The 25595-nt window shown below is 41.7% G+C and overlaps 1 protein-coding gene across 1 annotated transcript in view; it reads left to right on the top strand.

The window, feature by feature from the left end:
• Positions 1-25103, top strand: part of LOC137333507 (CUB domain-containing protein 1-like) — an 80260-nt gene extending 55157 nt beyond the window's left edge. The window contains exons 5-9 of the mRNA XM_067997691.1: positions 728-946; positions 2593-2967; positions 16197-16556; positions 19185-19275; positions 22883-25103. Coding sequence (XP_067853792.1) covers positions 728-946; positions 2593-2967; positions 16197-16556; positions 19185-19275; positions 22883-23285 — 1448 coding nt within the window. The 3' untranslated portion in view covers positions 23286-25103. The remainder of the gene's footprint in view (positions 1-727; positions 947-2592; positions 2968-16196; positions 16557-19184; positions 19276-22882) is intronic.
• The last annotated feature ends 492 nt before the right edge of the window (positions 25104-25595 follow it).

Raw genomic sequence — 25595 nt, 5'->3', positions numbered from 1 at the left:
TCCATCAAGCAAAGGGTTGAACTGAGCTGTTCATTCTGATCAAGCAGCAGAATTTTGAACCAACCTTTGTCCCGCCTTTAAACCCTTACATGTCAAAACAAACACTTTTAGCTCCTTTAATGTAGGCATAAATGATGCATAGCCAGATCATTGCAGCAGATTCCTGCCGAAACTCTGGAGAGAGTACACCGGACGGAATGGCCCTGGATTCCCGGGGCCTGGGTCTTTCAGACTAAAAGTACATTGATACTAATATAATCAAGGAAGTCAGCTAATTTGATCCTTTTAAGTAAAGTAAACCAGCAATTCAAACGTTGCTATACAACCCTCAAGCAAGTTGACGTTATAAATGTCTTTTAAGTTAAGACCAATGCTGTATATAGATCATATTCCATAGCTCCTCAGAATATGCTATTTTTAGTCCTCCTATTTAAGCAGTAAAATGGTAAAAGTTAGATAAACTTTAAATGGGTATTAAGTGTGAAATTATGTTACAAATCCAATGGACTTTTCTAGGACTTTTTAAAGATTAATTTGCATTGGTTGCAACTAACCCAAAACAAACGTGGGATCAAATCTAGGAGCTTCCTGATCTGTATGGATCAATATTACATCTGGCAATGTGTTTACCCAACAGGTCACCTGGGAAACTCTAAAACCAAGTTTAATTTTAGAAAACTAATAAATTTTGGGTCTCATTTGAATCTTTTTTTTAAACATCCTGCAGAGAGGCTTGAAATTGAAATTAAAAAAGAAGACGGTGTTTCTGTGAAATTTAAACAGAAATTAAAGAAGCCCTCGACTCCGTTCTGCATCTGCAAGTTTCCAGTCTTGTCCGACTGTACCTCTGAATTGCAGCTGGAGCCTGGAGATCGCCTGAATGTCTCTTTCCACATTGACTGTAACAGAACACAGGACATCGTCGCAGAAGCCACCAAGAATGTCTGTAAGTACTTCTTACTTTCCTAGACAGCAACATTTGTTTAAAGATGTGCTATCTAGATTTTTGAGTACTTTTGTATTTTCACCTCCTTTCGGTTTTCTTCGATTTATCTCCGAAATGACTAGAATAAGCATGTACTTTACAAGCTTTGGGCAAGATTTGTTTTGGGCACAGTTCCCTAGGAGCAAGTTGTGGTTTGAGGATTATGCAATCCCTCTATTTTGTCACTAGGCCATGAACTTGCTGCCACAGGATGCAGGTGACCTGGTCAGAGCCTTCTACTAATGCCATTCTTTAGTCTAGCACTAGTACCTGTGCCGGCTCTTTGAAAGAGCTGTCCAATTAGTCCCACATCCCCGCTCTTTCCCCATAGCTCTGCAAATTTTTCCTTTTCAAGTATATTTCCAATTCCCTTTGAAAGTTACTATTGAATCTGTTTCCATCACCTTTTGAGAGAGTGCATTCCAGATCATAACAACTCGCTACATAAAAAAAATTCTCCTCATCTCCCCTCTGGTTCTTTTGCTATGGTGATTAGTTTTTCCATCTGCCATTCCCTCCCCTTGTGAGGAAGTGCTTGGTCTTTGCTCAGCACCTTCACAAAACAGCACAGCAGGGAACATAAATTATCAGAGGATAGGGGTTGGGGGCTTGCACAAACCAACTTATGCCCATACACCCTGCGGTACCCTAATGGTGCTTTTTTTTCATTAGGGTGTGAGGTGCTGTTTTGCATCATTGAATACATATTCCTGGATAGATCTGAATAAATTTCCAGCACACCGCTGGCATCACTATCAGACAGGGAATGGCAGAGCATGGGTCACTACCGATAACATTCCCATTCTTCCCCAGGTCAGTGGAGCACCCATAACGGTAAAACCTAGTGCTATGACCTTTGTAAACCCCTGGCCTAGTAAGGTCAAGAGACCAAGTAAAACATATTTTGAGAGCTGTACAATGTCTTTCACCACTGGGAGTTGAGTTTGAATCCTCTCTGGATTGATGGGTTGAAACTCTCCTCTCTCTGCTGGTTATAAGGGCCCCACATGAGATAAGTTTGGCAGAGTGCACAGCCCAAAACACTTCATAATTCGGCAATAATGAGCAGTCCATTTGGATAGGCCACAAAGATGGCTAGGGTGGGGAATGGAAACACCATCCTGGTGCAGTAGAGTTGCTGTTTAAAATGTTGAAGTTGAGGAACATTTTTCTGACAGTTTTTCCTAGTTTAAAATTGGATGGGAACAGGAAACTTTAAAACTGCTGAATGCATACAACATGTGGGTTCAATCAGATATGTGTTAGCACTGGAACTGCCTGATCACACATCTGTGCAATGAATCTTTTATGCAGGAATTTTTTAAAAATGTATCTGACTTTTTTTTTAAAGAAAACTAGACCAATTAGAAACTAGATAAGTGGTTATCTTAACTTTACTTAGTGAGCTATTGGGGAGCTTTATATTAATTCTCCTTATTTTGCCCCTGGATTTAGAAATCACATGGAAAATGTTCCATGAACCGGAAAATAAATCCCAATTCATCCCAGAATTTTAGGGTCAACTGTGGCTAAAGATTAAAGATTATCCTGCCTATTCCAGTCAAAAATTACTTGTTTTTTCTTCTTTCTTTTCCTTTCTCGCAAAGCCTGTGAAGATTTGGAAATGTGTTCTGTGAGAAATATGGGCTTGACCTTGCCAGCTGTACTTTCCACGTTACCAGTGCCTCAACAAACCTTCAAATGGGTACTTGACTCACCGCCTGAGATGACGATAGAGTTGGTCTCCAAAAGATTGAAGCTCCAGCAACTTCTGCCGGGCCAGAGCTGCAGTGGCAACTTGATGTACAACATGAGTACTTTCTGCAAGGATGGGGCCAGATCTGTCGTCGGCTTGTTCTGCCCCAATGGAGCAATGGAAAAGATCCAGACAGCTGACAATGTGTTACTGGAGCTGAAGACATCTGATGCATGGAACTCCAGTGACCTGGATATCAGCCTATCTTTCATTCCACGTGTCACAGGTAACTGTTAGAACAAGATCTTCCAGTAGTCGCAGTAGGTTCGTAGCCTATTTTGAACTACAACTTTCAGGAATCTGCATATCTCTAGCTTTATTATTCAAAATATCTGCTTCCTTCTCTGAGCACCTGGAAACCAAAAAACCTTACCACTGTTCTGACAGCAGAAGTGCAGTGGAATGGACATTGATGTCCATTGCTCCTGGCCCCACCGGCATATCCATAATCAGCATCAGGTCACCTCATTTAAATGGAAATGGTGGGCACCCACACCAATGTAGTTGCATCTTGGGTGTCTCTGCGAGGAGTGTGGTTGGGGGGGTGGGGGTGTAAAATGTGGCACATGTAAGCTGCTCTTCAGCATGCCTCTCCAAAATTTTAGCCTGCTGTCTGGAGCAGCCAGCTTTATAAAGGGGTGGCTTTAACATAGGCTGCTAGTGTTCTAATGGGAAGTCCAGGCCTTAATCCCCACGTCGGCCCAACCTCTGCTGCTAAAAGGACCTGTGCGCTGAGATCATCCCAATGAATAGGTTGCTGGGCCCTGGAGAGACTGGAGTGGAGGAAATTGACAGCGTGAGAATTCCCTCCCCTCACCCCACCCCACCCCTTCTGATGTCAGGGGTCATATCTGGAGTGGACATAAGTTGCGCTTTACCCAGGCCCCCATGCAATTAGAAGGCCGTTGTCTTCAGGGTGGAGACCTGGATTTTCCAGATCCTGCCCCAATGTTGGGCTTCCCCGGGCCTCTTACACCCACTTCTGCTGGGAATATGTACTTTGGGCCAAGGATGTTTATATATCCATTTCATTTCTCACCTCTAAACAAAATTAACATATCATTACATTTCCCTTCCTTCAGGAAATAAGAACTTAAGAACATAAGAAATAGGAGCAGGAGTAGGCCATACGGCCCACGAGCCTGCTCCGCCATTCAATCAGATCATGGCTGATCTTCGACCTCAACTCCACTTTCCCGCCCGATCCCCATATCCCTTGATTCCCCTAGAGTCCAAAAATCTATCCATCTCAGCCTTGAATATAATCAACGACTGAGCATCCACAGCCCTCTGAGAATTCCAAAGATTTACAACTCTGAGTGTAGAAATTGTTCCTCATCTCAATCCTAAATGGCCGGCCCCTTATCTTGAGACTATGTCCCCTAGTTCTAGACTCTCCAGCCAGGGAAAACAGCCTCTCAGCACCTACCCTGTCAAGCCTTCCTAAGAATATTATACATTTCAATGAGATCACCTCTCATTCTTCTAAGCTCCTGAAAATACAGGCCCATTCTACTCAATCTCTCCTCAATAGGACAAACCTCTCATCCTAGGAATCAATCTAGTGAACCTTCGTTGCACCGCCTCTAAGGCAAGTATATCCTTCCTTGGGTAAGGAGGCCAAAACTGTACACAGTACTCCAGGTGTGGTCTCACCAGAGCCCTATATAATTGCAGCAAGACCTCCTTACTCTTATACTCCAACCCTCTTGCAATAAAGGCTAACATACCACTTGCTTTCCTAATTTTTTTTTCTATTCATTCATGGGATGTGGGCGTCGCTGGCAAGGCCAGAACTTATTGCCCATCCCTAATTGCCCTTGAGAAGGTGGTGATGAGCCGCCATCTTGAACCGCTGCAGTCCGTGTGGTGAAGGTTCTCCCACAGTGCTGTTAGGAAGGGAGTTCCAAGATTTTGACCCAGCGACGATGAAGGAATGGCGATATATTTCCAAGTCGGGTTGGTGTGTGACTTGGAGGGGAACGTGCAGGTAGTGTTGTTCCCATGTGCCTGCTGCCCATGTCCTTCTAGGTGGTAGAGGACGCGGGTTTGGGAGGTGCTGCCGAAGAAGGCTTGGTGAGTTGCTGCAGTGCATCCTGTGGATGATACACACTGCAACCACGGTGCACTGGTGATGAAGGGAGTGAATGTTTAGGGTGGTGGATGGGGTGCCAATCAAGTGGGCTGCTTTGCCTTGGATGGTGTTGAGCTTCTTGAGTGTTGTTTGAGCTGCACTCATCCAGGCAAGTAGAGAGTATTCCATCACACTCCCGATTTGTGCCTTGTAGATGGTGGAAAGGCTTTGGGGAGTCAGGAGGTGAGTCACTCGCTGCAGAATACCCAGCCTCTGACCTGCTCTTGTAGCCACAGTATTTATATGGCTGGTCCAGTTAAGTTTCTGGTCAATGGTGACCCCCAGGATGTTGATGGTGGGGGATTCGGTGATGGTAATGCCGTTGAATGTCAAGGGGAGGTGGTTAGACTCTCTCTTGTTGGAGATGGCTATTGCCTGGCACTTGTCTGGCACCAGTGTTACTTGCTGTGCCTGCATGTCAACTTTCTGTGATTCGTGTGCAAGTCTCTCGTCTTTTAAAAAATATTGTGCTTTTCTATTCTTCCTACCAAAGAGGATAATTTCACATTTCCCCACATTATACTCCATCTGCCACCTTCTTGCCCACTCACTTAACCCGTCCATATCCCTTTGCAGACTCTTTGCGTCCTCCTCACAGTTTACTTTCCCACCTAGCTTTGTATCGTCAGCAAACTTGGATACATTACACTCGGTCCCTTCATCTAAGTCATTAATATAGGTTGTAAACAGCTGAGGCACAAGCACTGATCCTTGCAGCACCCCATTAGTTACTTAACAAACCAACGTGACACCACAAGTTTTGACTCAATGCATTGCCTACGTACAACTCTGTACCTTTCTTGTGTTATACTGTTAAATTGTACTGTGGCAATTTAAATAATTCTATACCACAAATTTCTTCCATACACATTTTGGTGTGAGAAGGCTAAGCTGAGATTTAAGAAAGATTTTTCAAATTATGAAGGCTCTTAGTAGAGTTAATAGGAAAAGACTATTTTAAATAGTCATAAGAGGTTACAAGAAATTTCTTTGCGCAGAGAGTGGTTGGTACATGGAATGTTTTGCCACAGGGAGTGGTTGAGGCAGAGACCACCAAATCTTTTAAGAGAAAAGTACAAAATTGGATGCTGGGCCAACAAAAGAGATATTAGGAAGGGTAACCAAAAGCTCGGTCAAAGAAATGGGTTTCAAGGAGGATCTTAAAGGAGAGGAAGGAAGTTGAGAGGTTTAGAGAGGGATTTTAAGAGCGTAGGTCCTAGATGGCTGAAGGCACAGTCACCAATAAAGCATTGAAGGGTGTGGGGGATGCACAAGATATCAGACTCGGAGGAGTGGAGAGTTCTGGAGAGAGCCAATGTAGTCATCGAGGACAGGGGTGATGGGCAAGTGGGACTTGATGCAGGATAGGATATGGCAGCAGAGCTTTGGATGAGCTGAAGTTTATAGAGCGTGGAGGGTGGGAGGCCGGCTGGGAAGGCATTGGAATAGTCAAGTCCAGAGATGAAACCAGATGAGCTGAGGCATGGGTAGAAGTGGACGATGTTAGAGGTGGAAGTAGGTGGTCTTCGTGATGCAGAGGATATGGGGTGGGAAGCTCAGCTTGGGGTCAAATAGAACACCAAGGTTGCGAACAGTCTGGTTCAATCTGAGACATTGGCCTGGGTGGGAGTGAAGTTTGTGACGGGGGCTGAAGACGATGGCTTGAGTTTTCCCAATGTTTAATTGGAGGAAATTTTGGCTCATCCAAGACTGGATGTCAGACAAGTAGTCTGACAACACAAAGGCAGTGGAGGAGTTGAGAGCAGTGGTGAAGTAGAAGAGCTGGGTGTCGTCAGCTGACGCCATGCCTTCAGAAGATGTTGCCCAGCAGCAGCATGTAGATGATGAAGAGGAGAGATCCTTTGGAAACTCCAGAGGTAATGATGTAGGGGTGGGAAGAGCAGCCATTGCTGGAGATGCTCTGGCAATGATTGAATAAGTAAGAGTGGAACTAAGTGAGAGAAGTCCCACTAAGCTGGATAATTGAGGAGAGACATTGGAGAAGGATGGTGTATTCGACTGTGTCAAAGGTCGAGGAGGATAAGGCGGGATAGTGTACCAGGGTCATTTGATTGGGGCTGTTTCAGTGCTGTGGCAGGAGTGGAAGCATAATTGGAGAGATTCAAACTTTAAGTTGCGGGAAAGATCGGCACGGATCTGGGAAATTACAGCATGTTCAAGTAATTTGAGAGGGAGGTTGGAGATGGGGCAGTAGTTTGCAAGGACAGAGGATGGGTTTTTTGAGGAGAGGGTGATGACGGCAGTTTGAAAGGGAGGTGGATAGTACCAGAGGAAAGGGAACCATTTACAATATCGGCTAGTATGGGGGCTAGGAAGAGAACTTGGAGTCAGTAGTTTAGTGGGAATGGAGTCAAGGGAGCAGAAGGTGAATCTCATGGAAAAGATGAGCTCAAAGAGGGTATGAGGGGAGACAAGAGTGGGACTGGAGAAAGATGAGGATTCAGGTCTAGGGAGAAGGAAGCCTGGGGGAAGGTTTGGTTTGGTGGGGAAGGGGGGAAAGCAGCAGAGGTAGCTGAATGGATAGTCTCAATCTAGTTGACAAAGAAATCCATGAATTCTCGCACATTGTTGGAAGGGGAAGGAGAAAGGGGTTTGAAGAGATTGTTGGTAGTGGCGAAAAGAAAGCCGGTTGTTATCTTTGCTCTCCGGATGATCCTGGAGAAGTGAAAGGTTTTGGCAGAGGAGAGTGGGGCCCGATTGAATTGGTCCAGCCTGATCTGGCGATGGATTGCTAAACCAGCTGTGCATCAGATACGCTCAAGTCTGCGCCCCTTGGGCCTGAGGGAACAATGATGGGGCCATAACACGGGCAATGACTAGGATGGGAGAGAGTTAAAGATTTACTGGGGACGAGGGCATCAAAGCAGATAGTCAGCTGCTGAAGTTTCATGGCGAATAGAGGGCCAAAAGCTAGGCAGTTGGCAGCTTGAAAGTTCAGTTATTAGTAATTTGGGGAAGAGTTTATTTCAGAGCAGATACAGAAGGAAGGGGGATAGGGAGATGTAGGTGGTGAGGGATACAACAGAGTGATTGGAGATGGTCTTGTCTGTGATCACGATGATTTGAGTGAAGAGGCCACCTGAGATGGCAAGGTCGAGGGGGTGCCCATGAATGTGGGTAAAAGAGTTTATATGGAGGGAGAAGTTTAAGGAGGACAGAAGGGCAGTGAAATCAGAGGAGTGAGAACAAGGTGAGTTGCGATGGAGATTGAAATCATTGAGAACGAGGAGTTGCTCGGTGCAGAGGGTGAGGAAGGATATCTCAATGAGAAGCTCGGGTAAGGCTTGAGGGTCAAAAGGGAATGAGGATTTGAAAGGAGGGTCAAGGGGGCAGAATAAAAAGTGAGGTGCTCGAGGGAGTAGAATGTACCAGAGGAGTAGGGGGAGAGATCAAGGTTTGATTTGGTGACGAGGGCCACCCTGTCACTGCGGCGGTTTGGGTAGGGCAGGTGGTGGAAAATATAGCCAGCCAGTGGAAAGTATAGTCAGGTGGGGAGGCTTCAGTAAGGGGAAACATGTTGCCACCCATAAGCCCAGCTTCCATTAAAGCCATGGTGTGAAGCCAATGTCCAAAATAAAGTTGTGGATAGCATGGGCCTTGTAGCATCAACACTAATTCTCGGTGGCCTAGTCACGTTGTAATATTTTAGCCTTTGGGTTTCCAGCACCAAGTGTTGCAGCTCTTTAAAGCTCCTGTCGTGCCTATCAATCCATTGCCTTGCCATACTATGTCTTTTCCAAGTGACCTTCTGGGCAGCTTTGTGGCATCTGAAAAATTGGGCAGTACCTTGCTTAGCTCAGCATGCCAATATTCTATTGCTTCTTTGCTTGTTTATTTATGTTTGGTTGCCTCCATCTGAGTCCCCCTGCTTTGTCGGTACTTTGAGCTTGCACTTGTTCTTATCTCATCGGCCCAGAAATTGCTCTAAGCGGTGAACCAACGGTGCCGCTACTCCTTAAATTTGAACTCACCCACTAAGTTGCTGCGGTCTTTTTGGCGACCACTTACTTCAAATGTGAGTTCAAAAAACTGCAGCGTTCTTTCCTGGGCTGTGTGAGCGAGGAAAAGAATCTCTGTGTCCCCTCCACCAATCAGTTTGAAGCAAACCAGGAAGTGAAGCTCATTGGCAAATTGCACAGAGTAAGAACCAGGAAGTGTCAGATAAAATTAGTAAATGTACTATAAAATCAGGTAGAGAAGGCGAAATAAAGGGTAAGATTAAAAGACTGAGCTAAAAGAGACAGAAAGAAAAAGTTAACCTGGTATAACTCAGCGTACTTTTTTTCTGGTGAGATTGGTTAGTTTCCAGCTGGGCAGGAGAGCAAGTTGGCGCTGCTCCATTGATTCCTGTCTGCGAGGTCCCTTTAACGTGAAGCTGTTAGATCAGCAGGGAATCGGGAAGAGCAAGTTCCAGATTTTGCCGTTTAACTGCGCATGTGCAGTCGCTAGAACTTGCTTTTCAATTTGCCCATTAATAACGGAGAGCACTGTCAGGCTCACCGTTATTTTACAAGCAATTTCCGGCTCATTGTGTTCTCTTATCAGTTGCAGGACTTGTTCCCACCTTTGTTCATACCTCTGTTCGTTCTCTCCCCAACTCAGGGTCTATCTATAATAAGCTCCACTCCTTCAGTGTCATCTATCAACTATGACATTATGCACTGGAAATTTGTGAGCTGAGGTGATCTCAAAAGGCATCCTTCCCAAAGGACCAGTAAATGTGCAAAACTTTGACTAGTTTTTATCAAAATGTACTTGCCTAAAGCCACAATTTGTACCAAGTGTGCTAAAGATTTCAGCATTCGGTAACTGTGACGCTACTTCCTCTATAATCTGCATTGCAAAATATTCTCTTTTTATAGCATTATTTAAATCTTTAAGGTGGTCGAATTTTCACAGTCATTCATTGTTTGGCTTGACAAGTGTAAGCATATAGCTGACTCACTGGCTTGGTTCTTTGACTTTATTTGTTATACCAAGTTTCTCCATTCTATGTAGCTCAAAGTGTGGTTGGCATTTTCCTTGGTGGATGTATCACTGGTTGAGCATCTGGCTTTAATCATACGCTCTGCTTTCCCGCAGTGCATCCTAAGCCTTTAAATATAACACCATACTTCTGTCACTTTTATTTATTGTTACTGACTGCATCAATTATTTTCATCAGTCATAACTGTTGGTATGCCTGAAGTCCAAAGGCTGCCTGTACTCACTGTTCCAGAATCTGAAATTCTAGACTTTGGTATTTTCTTTCTATTCACGCACCATGTTACATTTTCCTACTGGCTTTATGTTATGGCCAGAGCACATCACCATCTTTTCATTAAACTTGCTCAATCCTATACTTCACTGACTGTAGCATGGCATTAAATTAAGCTCTGTGTGGCTTAAAGTGAACTACTCTGTCATTCATCTTGAAGCCAACATTCAGCATCATCATTTGCCCAAATCATGTCCATAAAAAAATTCATTCTTGCTCTCACTGGCTGACTTTTTCATTCCTTGCCTGCCTAACAAGGATGGTTTTGTTTTCGCTTTACATAGTTTAGCAGTGGTTTTGTTAGTTACACCACATACATGTTTGCTAGACATTTTTTCCTCTCACGAGATTTACCACAATACTTAAAATCTATTAACCAGCTGGTGATGATGCTTTCCATTGTCTGTCGTGACATCTCTGCTCCACCCATGTTACTTATAGCACTACTAATATTGCTCCCGTTGTTCTAGTTGCATTTTGCTGGGCTGTTGCTCTGGAAATATCAATTGCTTTCTGTAGATCTAGATTCTTTTCTCTTAATAATCTGGCTACTATAGAGATTACAATTCTTTAATGAATTCTTTTCTGAGGGATCTGTACTCAAGACTTGGCCTCTTTTGGTGATTCTATTAATCGATCAATGCTTTCTCCTTGAGCTTGAAACCTGATATTAAAAAATTTCTAAGATGGAAAATTTTCCTCAAACTTGTCCATTAGTAATTTTGTGTTCCATTTGTCCTTTCCCTCAGCATTTGTAAATGTATTATACCTCCTCCAGTTCCTCATCTATTGCATAGAACCAAGTATTGGTCTGACCTTCTGTTTTGTTTCTAACTGTTGCTGATGCATAGACATGATGCCCTTTCGATTTCTTGCCATGCTTCTGCAACATTTCCTTCTAGCTTCACATGACCTGAGAGTTTTAACCCATCCATTTGCATCTCAGTGCTAACACCACGTAAAGGCTTGTAACTGTTTGCCCACCTCCTCATGGGAGAATGTCCAGCATCTGTCAAACTGCTTTTGAAAATGTTTGCTTTCTTCTCTGAGTACATGGGGCTAAAAATGCGTTTAGACCCATTTTTGGGCTTGAAATGGGCCGCACGTTCCCAGCACGAACCAGAAACCAAAGGCATGAGGCTCACCTGAAAATGGGCGTCAAGCCTCATCAGCATTTTGCTGGCAAGCTGCGGGTTGCTGAACTGGCACCAAGAGGCAGCTTGCAGGTTTCACTGGGACAAATTTGGGCCAGCTGCCTAGCTATGTGTGGCTGTCGGGTGGGTCCTGAGAGTGGGGGGGAGGAGGAAAGAATGGGAGGGGCGGGGCAAATAGGAGGCCAGCATCGTCCTTCAGGAGTCCTGTGGAACCGGGAGGAGCCGTCCTGCTATCCCCATATCCTGGTTCCACATAAAAAAATGTTCTTACCTGTTTGGTGGCGACCTTCAGTGATCCCTTTATGAACCACAGGTTAGGCCGCATTAGGTGCCAAAAAATTGAGCGAAGCAGGCCCGTGCTCTGCTCCGCTCAGTGCCAACATATTTCAGGGAAAGTTCCTTAAACAGGTGTTAGGCCCCTCATTAGCATGTTCAAGGTGCCTTACGCCTATTAAAGACGGCTACTGGGGACGCCTGCAAAGCCACTTTTACCAATATGGCAATGCCCGTAACGGCCGTTCCTGCCCGGAATACAGGCACAACGAGGAACAATTTTACCTCATGGTGTTTATATAGCATTCCCATTTCTGAACACTAGATGGCTCTATAGAGCTCCAATACATCATTACATTCACTTGATTAAAGTTTGTGGACATTGTGATATTCCATTTGGAAGTGAATAATTCTGGCGGATTTTACGTTGATTTTATAATCACTGCAGAAAAACAACCAAGAGTTCAGTTTGGCATTATAGTAGCCTTCCTTGCTGGTCATGGTGCAAAAAGAGTAAAATTGGTTACTGCTAGCTGTTTCTGACAAAAGCTTCAGGCTGGTATGTCAAATACATTAATATGCATCAGTGGTCTGTTCCTGTAGGAATATGTTAATATCTGTTGAATATGGAGTCATTGGTATCAATCTTTTATAGTGCCCTTGATAGGGGAGGCAAACTGCCTCATTTTTATTACACCACTAGTTCCAGAGATAAAAGACAGATTCCTAAGTTATTCCTGTGTCCCAGGATTACACACTAATGCAGCAATTTCATCCAAGTAATTCTGACATCTGTAATGATTCAGTAGCTTTACAATATAGTCCACAGTAAATGGCAGGTAAATGGCTGTGTATTGAATGGTGACCCAGGATTAATCAACCTATAAATAAAATAATTCTTATTCTACTACAGCACTGCTAACGTTTTTGCTTATATCTGTGGGGAGATTGTACACGTAGTGCAGTGTCAAATTGCTTAGTGTGGTGTATGTATATGTGTATGTATATATATGTGTGTGTGTATGTATATATATATGTGTGTATGTATATGTATATATATATATATATATATATATATACACATACACATCTGTAACAATCCTCAAGTGACTGTGTACTTCTTACAGACTGCACAATCCCTGAAAGACTTCTTAGCTCTTCATTTTTCTACACTTTTCGTTCAGGAGCTTACCAATTTGACAATAGATTTTTAGTAAAACATTATTTCAGAAAGTAAGTCTTGCATTTATGTAACACCTCAGGACGTCCCAACGCTTTTTACAGCCAGTTAAATAATTTTGAAGTGTAGCCACTGTTGTAATGCGGCAGCCAATTTTGCACATAGCAAAGTCCCACAAACAGCAATGAGATAATGACCAAGTAGTCTGTTTTTTGGTGTTGGTTGACAGATAAATATTAGCCAGGACAATGGGGAGAACTCCCCTGATCTTGTTTGAAATGGTGCTATGGGATCTTTTGCGTCCACCTGAGAGGGCAAATGGTGCCTCGGTTTAAAGACTCATCTGAAAGATGGCACCTCCAACAGTGTAGAATTCCCTCAGTACTGCACTGGAGTGTCAGCCTAGATTTTGTGCTTAAGTGTCTGGAGTGGGACTTGTACCCACAGGGTTCTGACTCAGAGGTGAAAATGCTACCATTGAGCCACGGTTGAAATTCACATTGAAGTTTTACATTAAACAGTTCAAAAGTAAAGCTAGTCCCAACTTGACGTGAGGCCAGCCAATCCCATCTTGGCCAACGTAAATAAGTTTTAAACATTTTTTTGGCTGATTTGTGAATATGTTTAGCTGTGCTTTGCATGTTAAATTCAGGTTGATAGTAAATTAACTCGGGTACTTTACTTAAAAAAAAAAAGTGTTAAACGGATTCAGTTGTGCACAGCATTCATAGAACGGTTACAGCACAGAAGGAGGCCATTCGGCCTATCGAGCACGTGTCGGCTCTTTGTAAGAGCAATCCAGTTAGTCCCATTTCCCCACCCCCCCCCCCCGTTTCCCCGTAGCCCTGCAAATGTTTTCTCTTGAATTATTTATCCAATTCCTTTTTGAAAGCCGCAATTGAATCTGCTTCCACCATGCTTTCAGGCAGCGCATTCCAGATCATAACTACTCGCTGCATAAAAAAGTTTTTCCTCATGTCGCCTTTGGTTTTTTTACCAATCACCTGGTTCTTGATCCTTCCGCCAATGGGAACAGTTTCTCTTTATTTACTTTATCTAAACCCTTCATGACTTTGAACACTTCTAGCAAATCTCCTCTCAACCTTCTCTACTCTAAGGAGAACAACCCCAGCTTCTGCAGTCTCTCCACATAACTGAAGTCCTTCATCCCTGGAACCATTCTAGTAAATCTTTTCTGCACCCTCTGTAAGGCCTTCTCATCCTTCCTAAAGTTTGGTGCCCAGAATTGGACACAATTGTCCAGTTGTGGCCCAACCAGTGTTCTATAAAGGTTCAACATAACTTCCTTGCTTTTGTACTCTATGCCTTTATTTATAAAGCCCAGGATCCCGTATGCTTTTTTAACCCCTTTCTCAACTGTCCTGCCACCTTCAAAGACTTGTGCACATATACCCCCAGGTCTCTCTGTTCCTGCACTCCTTTTAGAATTGTACCATTTAGTTTATATTGCCTCTCCTCGTTCTTCCTGCCAAAATGTATCACTTCGCACTTCTCTGGGTAAAATTTCATTTGCCATGTGTCTACCCATTCCACCAGCCGGGCTCTTGAAGTCTATCACTATCCTCCTCACGGTTTACTAAACTTCCAAGTTTTGTGTCATCTGCAAATTTTGAATTTGTGCCCTGTACACCCAAGGCCAAGTCATTAATATATATTTTTAAAAAGCAGTGGTCCTAGTACTGACCCCTGGGGAACACCACTGTATACCTTCCTCCAGTCCGAAAAACAACCGTTCACCACTACTCTGTTTCCTGTCACTTAGCCAATTTCGTATCCATGCTGTCACTGCGCCTTCCATTGGCTTCAGTTTTGCTGTCAAGTCTATTCTGTGGCACTTTATCAAAAGCCTTTTGAAAGTCCATATACACATCAACCTCATTGCCCTCATCTACCCTCTCTGTTACCTCATCAAAAAACTCAATCAAGTTAGTTAAACACGATTTGCCTTTAACAAATCTGTGCTGGTTTTCCTTTATTAATTCACACTTGTCCAAGTGACTATTAATTTTGTCCCAGATTATAGTTTCTAAAAGTTTCCCCACCACTGAGGTTAAACTGACTGGCCTGTAGTTACCGGGTTTATCCTTACACTCTTTTTTGAACAAGGGTATAACATTTGCAATTCTCCAGTCCTCTGGCACCACCCCCATATTTAAGGATGATTGGAATACTATGGCCAACACCTCTGCAATTTCTGTCCTTACTTCCCTCAGCAACCGAGGATGCATCCCATCCGGACCGGGTGACTTATCTACTTTAAGTGTAGCCAGCCTTTCTAGCACCTCCTCTTTATCAATTTTTAGCCCATCCAGTATCTCAACTACCTCCTCTTTTACTGTGACTTTGGCAACATCTTCCTTGACAGATGCAAAATACTCATTTAGTACCTCAGCATGCCCTCTGCCTCCATGTGTAGATCTCCTTTTTAGTCCCTAATCGGCCCTCCTCTTACTACCCATTTACAATTTATATGCCTATAGAAGACTTTTGTATTCCCTTTTATGTTGGCCACCAGTCTATTCTCATACTCTCTCTTTGCCCCTCTTATTTTCGTTTTCACTTCTCTGTACTTTCTATATTGAGCCTGGATCTCACTTGTATTATCAACCTGACATCTGTCATATGTCCCCCTTTTCTGCTTCATCTTACTTTCCATCTCTTTCGTCATCCAGGGAGCTCTGGCTTTGGTTGCTCTATCTTTCCCCTTGTGGGAATGTACCTAGGCTATTCCCGAACCATCTCCTCTTTAAAGGCCGCCCATTGTTCGATTACAGTTTTGCCTGCCAATCTTTGATTCCAATTCATCCAGGCCAGATCCCACTGAAATTGGCCCTCCTCCAATTAAGTATTTTTACTCTAGTTTGCTCCTTGTCTTTTTCCATAACTAATCTAAACCTTATGATGCTATGATCACTGTTTCCTAAATGTTCCCCCACTGACACTTGCTCCACTTGATTCACCTCATTCCCCAGAACCAAATCCAGCAATGCCTCCTTCCTTGTTGGGCCTGAAACATACTGATTAGGAAAGTTCTCCTGAACATACTTCAGAAATTATTAGTTATAAAGATAAATTATGAATATAGGTGAATTGTTTCTCTTTGTCTGTGCCTTCAGCCCCAGCCCTCTCCATTTTCAAGGAGATAAAGTGCAATGTTAATGGAGGATAAAAGACAGTTTCATAAGTTATTCTTGTGTCCTAGCTATTACGCCCTAATGAAGCAATTTCATGCGAAGGATATTGATATCTGTGATTCTGTAGCTTTAGTACATTGTCTACAGTAAATGGCAGGTAATTGGCTAATGGAAGTTTGTTGTTTGTTTCAAATGGAACGTTAATGAGCAGATTTATCTGTACTATCAATCCTCTTCTTTCCACTTGAATTCATTTGTTTGTCTTTGACTTCTTCCATCAGAGGACTATATTATGAACGTTATCCCAAATATTGACTCCCCATTGTATCTCCTAACTCCTAATTGGGGACCGGGAATGCCAAATAAGTTAACGGCATCGTGGGATATCTCCGTTCCTCCTGACCACGTGGCTGAACTTACTTTTATGAATCAGTCGATGCCCCACTGTGAACATGGGCATGTGGTCATCGGCGTCGTAGAGCAACAGGAGGACTCCGATCTGATGAGCTTCAGGGAAACGGACAGTCTGCCGCAAACGCCCATCACTCTGGCCCACAACTTCTGGGTGAATGTGTCTAACTGTGAGCCTTCAAGTGGACATCTGAACCTCATGTTTCACGTGCTAGTGAAGGAATATGAAGGTAGGAAGCAGTAATCCTGAGTTCAGTCCAAACATGACTTCATTGCATCAAAATAAAGATCAGATTTTATTTGTTCCAAAGTAATTATTCTGCAAACAATAAGTGGTGGGGCTCAGAGGGTGGCTGTATGTGTGTAGGTAGACCAATGGTGAGTATGGTTATACCTTTACAACATTCAGAAAACGAGAGAGAAGTGAATTGACTCTAAGGTAATCTGATTAAAGTGATACTTCTATTAAATCTAGTGTATTTCATACATTTTGAATTTTTCATAGTCAACGAGTTCGTTATCCTTGATGACTGCACCTAATCTGCAAGCACGGGTAGTACTATTTCTCCTACAGTATTATTTATTTTCTACGTGAATTCATTTTATTAAATATGAGGTTGCACAAAAAGTAAAATGAATTTGGAGAGATTCAGCACTGAAATAAAAGTGACAGGTCACATTCACTAAGCCTGCATCTTTAAAATAAAACTATCACCTCATTAAAATATGTATAACACTGTATGTAAACTCTCTCAGGTTATTTGATTCCAAACTTAATGAAACCAAAGATAAACTTAATGGTTATAGAATATAGTTTTTTTTTCAATGGCAACTTCAGCCCATATTTGAATATTCCTTGTGCATTGGCCTATCTCATAGGACTGACTGACGGAATGTTCGACTGATGTTGACATTGAATCCTTCCTCTCTTCGGCCTTCAAAGTTCTCAATTTAATATTTGCTACTGCCACCAAGGCCTGCATTTGTGCTGCTCTATTAATATTTAGGTTTCAGTCTGTAGGGTGAACTATTGTTGAACAGGTTGAGTCTATACTCATTGGAGTTTAGAAGAATGAGAGGCAATCTTATTGAAACATACAAGATTCTGAGGGGACTCGATAGGGTAGATGCTGAGAAGATGTTACCCCGCATGGGGCAATCTAAAACTAGGGGGCATAGTCTCAGAATAAGGGGTCGCCCGTTTAAGACGGAAATGAGGAGGAATTTCTTCTCCCAGAGGGTCGTGAATCTTTGGCATTCTTTACCCCAGAAAGCTGTGGAGGCTGAGTCATTGAATACATTCAAGGCTGACTTAGACAAATTTTTGATCAGCAAGGGAGTCAAAGGATATGGGGAAAAGGCGGGAAAGTGGAGTTGAGGTAAAAATCAGATCAGCCATGATCTCATTGAATGGCAGAGCAGGCTCGAGGGGCCGAATGGCCTACTCCTGCTCCTATCTCTTATGGTCTTATGTGTCTCTTAAAACGGCACAGCCAGTTCTGAGAAAAGATCATCAACCTTAACATTAACTCTGTTTCTTTCTCCATAGATGCTGCTTGACTTGCTGAGTATTTCCAGCATTTTCTGTTTTTATTTCAGATTTCCAGCATCTGCGGTATTTTGCTTTTGACACTTTTTATTTTGCATATTTATTTGTTTTACCTCAGACACACCCATTTTAGATTACATTGCATTTTCTAATCCAACTAGTTCAAGCCCAGTGTGCAATGCTTATGGGTCAAAGTAACCTGATTATACAAGTACATACGACTGTGCTAGTATTACCATGATGGTGGAGGCACTTACGCATGGAAGAGGGTAAAGATTCATGATTGGAATTAATTTCAATCGCAGAACAAAAAATTAGAAATTTATATCAAAAAGAAAAAACAGAGCAAGGGAGCAGGAAAAAAAGGCAAAGAAAAGAATCACATAACACTGCAATATGCTGGAAAGTGCACTAAAAAAAAAGTATCAGAAATCAAAATTAATTCAGGGACATGTCCACAGACCACCCAGGAAATAAATTTTGCAGCACTTCAGAAATTTTTTAATTCACTAATGCAAAAATGACCCTTGTTTACTTTATTTTCCTTAGAAAATACAACTTCTTTAATATTGGGTATAGTATGACAAGTTCATGTCCCACACCACTCCCATTGTATCGCATGTTTTTTGTATGTCACGTGAGGTCATGGGGCTCCCGTTTTCACAGAAAACCAACTGAATTGCAGAATGTGATCCCAAAACAACAATAAAAATCCATATAATAAAAAGGAATTCAACTTATTCAGTGGCCTTGGTCACTGGCCTTTCTTGTTTTTCAGTTGTACAGTGTTTTTTTGGGTTGTCAGCTTCCTTGAAGCTGTCAGTTTTTTCATGTTAGCTACTGCCCCTGAGATTTTCAGAATTGTTTGTGGTAACAACTGGTCCAAACAATGTCTCCCATTCTGATCAACTTCAGCCCATATTTGAATATTCCGTATGCATTGGCCTATCTCATAGGACTGACTGACGGAATGTTCTACTGATGTTGACATTGAATCCTTCCTCTCTTCGGCCTTCAACGTTCTCATTTGAATATTTGCTACTGCCACCAAGGCCTGCATATGTGCTGCTCTATTAATATTTAGGTTTCAGTCTGTAGGGTGAACTGTTGTTCTTAAGGCTGTGGCCTTCAGTAATGGCCAGTATAACATGCTCCCAGTCAATTCCTAAAGCTGCTGGGCAATAGTTTACTGCCTTAAGCCCAAACTTGTCAGTTTGTAAGACTTATAACATGGAAATGGTAGTGGTAAACAATGCACTCCTCCAATGTAAGAGTTGAAGAGTAACACAATATCTTCTTTTTTAAACAGATATCACAGGCACTATTATAATTGCTGCTGCTGCTGGAGGCCTGGCTCTGCTCATCGTTCTTGCTGTGGTTGTTTGCTGTGTTAAAAAACGGTACGTCCCTTCCCCTTTCCCCATCTCCTCTGCATGAAGACTCTTCATCTCGGTGGTATCTTCTCCAACTGGGTTGATTGAGACAGTCAGTACAGGGTTTCTTCACAGCCACTTGAAGACTACACTGTGATAGGCTGACAAGAGAGCTAAGCTGAACAAGATCATTTCTTCTCCATGGCGATCAGTCCAGCAGAAGGTTATTGAATCTCATCTACTAAACAGAATGAGTTGAAGTGATGGGCAGTCTGGGACTTGAGCTTGTGACTTTCTGTTTAGGGTGTCATTGGCTTCAGATACCCAGAAGTCCGAAATATGTCCAAGGTTTCATGTGCCGTTCCAATTTCTGCATTTGAGAAACTTGGAATATGCCTGGGATTAGAACTATCTCAAAACCAGTCAAATATTTCCTGTGCTCGTAGAGTTGGTGACCTTATAATTAACTCTGTTTGGGGACTTAGAATCTTTCTAAGTATTGTACGGACATCCCTTTTAATATTCCAAACCAAATACTGCATTTTGAAATGCTCATATTTGTATAGTTGACTCGAGGTGTATTTTACAACTAATAGTATGTGTGTATATGTCATGGCTTTAAAAAAATGGGCCCATAATAAAGTGGAGATTATTTTTTGATGAGCCACCTTATCTAATATTCAATCACTGGAGTCTTGTAGTGCACTGAATGTACTCAGATTTGGCCTCACCGGCAGTTGCTGGGAAAAAGACAGACAAAAACTAGCTTCTATAATTTGTAATATATAAAGTTTTAAAAACACCACAAACATTGACATATGTTGAAGTGAACTCAAGGCCATAATCTCATTTTGGGCTTCAAATGATAGCTGTAAATTGGTCAAGCAAATGCTATCTTCTGATCCCTTGATTAGTTCACTGTCTTATATTTGCTCCCAAGTATTTTTTATTGTCTACATAATCACTCCCAGTTGCCCATTATGACTACATAATTGCTCTTCAGTGCCTATTACTCTGTATGTAATCTCTCCTGGATATCTGTTACTCTATATATAATCTTGGGTGCCTGTTAGTATGTAATTGCCCAGGCTTCTGTTACTTTGTGTGAACGCTTCTGTTTCCCAAATTATGTATTTTGCCTTCTCATACAGAGTGGTGTGACATCACTCCAGCTGGTAACGGTTTATTTTATTTTAAAATTTCAAAGCAATCAAAGTATAAATTTAATCTTTTATAAACCACATTCTTAAAGAAAAAACAAGCTTGTGGATGAATGAATGAAAGTTGATCCAAGTGAGTAGACCAAATTACCATAATCAAGCTTTAGATTTTTAATAAGAAACCTTTATAAAATATTGTACTTCAACTTCTAGCCCTTAACCCTGTTCTGAAACACTCTCATGCCCAACATAACTGATGTCATTGTCATCAGGCAACACTGTGCCTTGTACACAAGTGACAATCTGGGGCACTACCAAGCTCGACGTGTTCAAAAAAACAGTTCAGTCTGCCTGAGCATCCCAGTTAGCTGGAGTTAATGACGTTGAGTGTGGTGGATGGTGAAATCTCTGTACTTTTGGCTTGCTTTCAGAATCAACTGCGGGAATTTTGCCAGGAATTCTAAAGAGCTGGGGGACATTGCATGGGGAGGGTCCAGCTGAACATTGTAAAAAATCTCCCAGTAGCCAAAACAACATGAGGCAACATCAGGATTTCCATTACCTCTTTCCAAACTAGCCTCGTATTTTTTGTCCAGCTGCTATAAAGCTGGTCAAGAAATCTAATATTTAGTGTGTACATACAGTTTGCATTTCCTGTCCATCATATTTCTGCCATTTTTTTAAAAGTCACCCAACAATTGAAAATGCCTTAACTGACACCAACTTGACTGACTTTACCAATCAGACTTTTATGTAAAGAAAACGAGCCACAGTTCAGACGTGCAGCCTGAGAGCAATTAAATCTGACTTCATCTAAAACAACTACTTTCATTTATATAGCGCCTTTAAAGTAGTAAAATGTCCCAAGACGCTTCGCAGAAGCTATTATCGAACAAAATTTGACACCAAGCCACGTAAGGAGATATTAGGACAGGTGACCAAAAGCGTGGTCAAAGAGGTAGGTTTTAAGGAGTGACTTAAAGGAGGAGAGAGAAGCGGAGAGGTTTAGATTTAGGTCTAGTGTTTTATTTAACAACGTTTTTACTTTGTGGCCTTAGACACAGCTTCAACTCAGCAGCAGAATAACACACTGTGCTTTCCAAGGTGTAATGTCCTTATCAAACAGAATATCATCCACCTCACTGTTTGCAGCACCACAGGAGATCCACCATTAATATATTAAAACATTGTCGGCAAGCTGTAGATGTCACACTTTGATACAGATACATGATAATATTGTGCATCACATGATATGACTTTCCTGTCCTTGTAAAGTAGCATTATCATCTGACTTAATGTCGGCAACTTTGCAGCAGATCCACTAGTATGTTATTAATAATTGTATTATATCTATGTGCAGTGGTTTTCTCTGCTTAATTTATTCACCAAAGCTTAATTAGCCTTGATTTAACTTTCCCATTTGCTTGATTGTTGGGATAATCCCTTCAATTTGACATCTGTAGATAGCAACTTACCTTGTTCTCCTATTCTTCCAATGTAATTGCTCTAAATTAATGTTTGAACACGTGCACTATTAATAGTGTCACTAATCCTGTAAAACAGGATCACCCAACACTTAAAAGGTCAGGTGTTGCAACATTGTGTGACTTGCTTGTTTTTGGTCACATGGTTGTCATGACTGATGCATTTATCTCTCTACCAACTCCACAAACTGTTCCCATTTGAGTACTTTAATTCTTCTACCCATTACCCTATTCTATATTCTCATGCTCAGCGTTGATTTATAATTTCAATGACTTTTCCAAATTTTTTGCACATGTAAGATCTTTCTATTGTGCTCTGCCCACTTTCTATTTTCATTATTGTTTTGTGCCAAGGGCCATTAATAGAAAAAAGTCTGTACAGAGCTGAGTAGGATATGGAACAGCGGCTAAAACATTACATCATTCAAATTACCAGTACGTTTAAAATAAATATTTGAATAACTTATTTGGAGATCTTTTCAAAGTTGCTGTGAGATGTGGAAAATATTTGGTTAGTAGCCATTGTCGGATCTTAAGTAGGATTATATATTTCATATTTCACACTGATCCAACGGACATTATCTTATTCTGTGTGTATCTTTTTTTTCACCTTCAGCTGCCTAGGGAACTGTGTGCTTAAATTTTTTTTAAGTGTTTTTTTTTCTAGAACTTAATACTATATCTAATTGCCACTAAAGCAGCATTAAGCAGCATTCATGAAATCTCTTGATCTGAGAGATTGAAAAAAAATCTGTTCTCTGGGGTTTGACACGACACAAAACAGTTATTACACTTCTGAAAAATCTCTGCTATATTGGTAGTCCATTCAATTGAAAGAAGGAATGCAGGCTGCCTTGTAGAGACTTGCTTTTCTGTATGTTTCAGATTGACTACATGTTGTATTTGTCAATATTTTGTGTATGGAAAGGTGTATCGGATGCTTCCCAATATAAAGTCACCACATTGACTTTTTATTCTAAACCCATACAGGAAAAGGCAGCGACGTCAGCCTGCCCTTGGGATCTACAACCCTGGTGTGAACACTCATATCCCTGGACGCCGGCGGAAGTTTGGGAAGGGGAGGCAAGATAATGAGTCGCATATTTACGCTGTGATTGATGAGGACCGTGTTTATGCAGATCACTTCAATAAATCACAAATGTTGTCCATCCCGGAGGTGGACGTGTACCGGCCTTTCAACGGTCCCATGGGAACTCTACCGCCTACTCTCCCACCTCCCCGCAGCGCCACACCCAAAGATGTCAGTCCGGAGGCTGTGCCCATGGTGTCCAATGACCTGTATACATTTTCGGTAAATAAGCAGGATGTGGAAAAGAGCAATGGGGAAATGGTCACTTTTCTAGGGAACAGCGAAAAAGATTCCACTTCATAGCAAACAGTATCTGTCTGATTTTATAAACTGTGTGTGTGTGTGTGTGTGTGTGTGTGTGTGTATAGCAGCTGCACTGTATAAACAAAACAATTCTATTTTTGATGGACTGTTCCTCCCTAGTTTTAACCCTTTGAATATTGCAACATTTAGGGGCATTTTTATTTCTCCATAATATTTTGCCTTCTGCAACTTTGCCTCTTCTTGTGTTGGGGTACAGTTTCACTAGCACTGTCAATTGTCCAGAACCTCGCCCCTTAATTTATCATTGTTAACATGGTGTACTGTTCTACATTCATGAATGATTTTTTTTTAAATTTGGAAATAGAGATAACCATTTTAACCTTTTTGTTAAAGTCTATCTCCTTTAATACCTCCCCTCCAAAGTATCCTTAGTCACAACCAATGTCACTCTGGTCAGTTGAAAGTAAAAGTACATTCAGAGGCTGGCATTGACAATCTTTTTCCTCATTTTCCATTCTCCTTACAATCCAAGATGGAAAATCCGGCTAAAACATGATGTTGCATCAAGTAGCCCAGTGATGACACATTTCCGAGCAGTGGCAGGTGAGCCGAAGGACCAGGCACTGTGCTTGTGCTTTTCATTTGATGAAGTTCACAGCTGACTCCGGCAATTAAGTATAGTGAGGATGTGGTTCTTCTCTTTTGAAAGCTGAATGGTTTTTCACAGTTAGTGAGTTGTGCAGGAGGCAGATTAATGTAAAACTGGCTACATTTTAAATTGGTATTTAAGAAAAAAACATTGCTGGTTTTGTCCCAAAAATGATCTATACTTGTCTGAAAACTTTTGCAAAATTAAATGGACTTCTTTCACCTAAGTGACTTGTGGTTTGTGGCTCATATAATTCATTAGTTGAATGTATTTGAATTTGTTGTTGTTTGTTCCTAGTTATCGTGTGTCTATGCTTTTTACATGTTGGCACTGCCAGTAGAAAAATGGAAAGTTCCTTTTGCGTTGTTTTCCACATTTTGGAAGTTTCTCCCTGGGAGCCCTGCACCACATTCCGTTCCTTCAATACTAGGTTGGGTCGACTTCTGTTAATGGCATTTTGCAGCCAGCCCACCGGGAGCTTATGGGCAATTACGTGGAGGCCCACCAGTCCCTGGCACAGAATGTCTGCATACAAGTGCAATATGCTGCAAGCCTGTCCAGCCACAAATATCTCTATTGGAAACCAAAACAAGGCAGGCACTTCTGGCCCTGAACGCAACACAGTGAGATACCAGGGCACAAACACTTGACGTGTTCAACTGAAATGCCCCTCTCTGCTATTTTAGCAAAGCATGTTTATTTTAAATTAGATAATGCCTCTGGTAAAATCTTCAGAGGGAGAATTTCAGACAAGTGCGTTAAGTATTGATGTACTTTAAACCCAAATTCAGGGCATTTGACTTTTACTGTGCTCTCCAAATGCGGTACCTATGGATGACATTACACAGCCCTTTTACACTGATAGTTTGAACGTTATAATAGTGCTGCCTCCCACCTCCCCAAGCAATTACTCTGTACAATTAGCTACAGTCATATCCCCACTTTAATTGAACACGTGTAAATAGAATATGTAAAGTAAGTGGATGGGATGTAGATTTAAGTGAATTGTGGGAATATATAATTTATTTGTGGTACAAAGCACTTGTTTTGCAGCTAGATATGTAAATATACTTTAATTTGTGAGTCAGCGAATCAGCAGGTAGAGCTTGCTACAGTCAAGTTTTTGTTAAAGTCTGAAAATGCAAACATTGAAATTACAATTGCAGTTGTTATTTGAAACATTTTAATAAAGTTTTGTATTCATTATATACTTGTTGTTTTATCACAATTTTTTTTTCTTGAGGGAAAGATATCTTTTACCTTTTCCCCATCCCCTTGGTTTCAGTATCCCATGTGCCATGAGGAAAGACTGAAGAAGCTGAGCTGTTGTCTAAAGTTGCATTATTATAGCATTTTTTATGTCCTCAACACATCCCAAAGTGCTTCACAACCATTGAATCACTTTGTTGAACTGTAGTCAATGTTTTGGGGGCAAATGCAGCAGGCAGTTTGAGGACTTCCTCAGTATTGCACTGGAGTGGGGCTTGATTCCACAACCTTCAGATTCGGAGGCAAGAGTACTATCACTGAGCCACTTAATTTTTTTAAAAGTCGGTAAACAAAGGTCGATAACATTTTAGGTTTTATAAACTGGATCATAACGTGCACAAGTAAAGAGATAATAAATTTGTTAAGTCATAGTAAAAGTACTGTTTGCAGTTTTGAGTGTGATATTTTCGAAAGAACATTAAAACCATAGA

Source organism: Heptranchias perlo, chromosome 2, assembly GCF_035084215.1.
Source record: "Heptranchias perlo isolate sHepPer1 chromosome 2, sHepPer1.hap1, whole genome shotgun sequence".
Classification (NCBI taxonomy): Eukaryota; Metazoa; Chordata; class Chondrichthyes; order Hexanchiformes; family Hexanchidae; genus Heptranchias; species Heptranchias perlo.
Note: the sequence above shows the minus strand (reverse complement) of the source record. Positions and strands in the feature narration are given on the sequence as shown.